The 891-nt window shown below is 64.6% G+C and overlaps 1 protein-coding gene across 1 annotated transcript in view; it reads left to right on the forward strand.

Moving 5' to 3' along the window:
* Positions 1–5: 5 nt before the first annotated feature.
* SHC2 (SHC (Src homology 2 domain containing) transforming protein 2) overlaps positions 6–891 on the forward strand; it is a gene marked incomplete at its 5' end in the record, with an annotated part of 2,975 nt that continues 2,089 nt past the window's right edge. The window contains 4 exons of the mRNA XM_008935087.1: positions 6–37; positions 202–321; positions 422–475; positions 661–773. Coding sequence (XP_008933335.1) covers positions 6–37; positions 202–321; positions 422–475; positions 661–773 — 319 coding nt within the window. The remainder of the gene's footprint in view (positions 38–201; positions 322–421; positions 476–660; positions 774–891) is intronic.

Here is an 891-nt window from a genome sequence, read left to right on the forward strand (position 1 = left end):
GGCAGTGCCGGGCGTGAAGGGCATCTGGAAGAAGAAGGTGAGTTTCCACCCAGCCCGTCCCTCCCTGGGCTGCTGGGGATGCCTGTCCAGTTCACAAGGCAGAGACTGGGGTCTCTTGGGGCACCCTGCTTTGCCTCCTTCACCCCAGGAAACCTGGTCCTGGTGGGCTGCATCACCCCCATGGTCTTCTCCCCCTGTCAGGCTCCCAACAAAGCCCTCTTCTCCATCCTGGGCAAGAGCAACCTCCGCTTCGCTGGCATGAGCATCGCAGTCAACATCTCCGTTGATGGCCTGAACCTCATGATCCCCACCACACGCCAGGTGAGAGCTGTCCCCGGGGACGTGGCCACACCATCTCCCAGACCATGGAGGGCCCGCGGCCCCCATGCTAACACATGTGTGGGCCATGTCCCCCCCCCAGATCATCGCCAACCACCACATGCAATCCATCTCTTTCGCCTCCGGCGGGGACACGGTAAGACGTGGGCATCCCAGCCCTCCCCTGGCTGCCCCCTCCTGGGGGGCTGAACCCGTGGGGCAGCCTCGTCCCAAGGCAGGATGTGGCGCTGGGGCCGAGCCTGTCCCCTTGTCCCAGCACCCCCAGCGCTCCTCCTCGTATGGCAGCGGGTTGCAGGCCCTGAGCTCCCCCTGTGCCCCCAGGACACCACAGACTATGTCGCCTACGTCGCCAAGGACCCCATCAACCAGAGAGGTGACTCCAGCCCCCGCACCCAGGAGCTCTGGGGAAGAGGAGGGATGCACTGGGGGATAAAGTCTGGAGGAGGGGATTCCTCGTGGGAGGCATGAGGGGCTGCTCGGGATGGTGCTGGAGGGGTGATGGGAGCACAGGGGAAACGCTGGAGCCATCCGTCTGTCTGCAGCCTGCCACAT

This window comes from Merops nubicus, unplaced genomic scaffold (assembly GCF_000691845.1).
Source record: "Merops nubicus isolate BGI_N331 unplaced genomic scaffold, ASM69184v1 scaffold36012, whole genome shotgun sequence".
Classification (NCBI taxonomy): domain Eukaryota; kingdom Metazoa; phylum Chordata; class Aves; order Coraciiformes; family Meropidae; genus Merops; species Merops nubicus.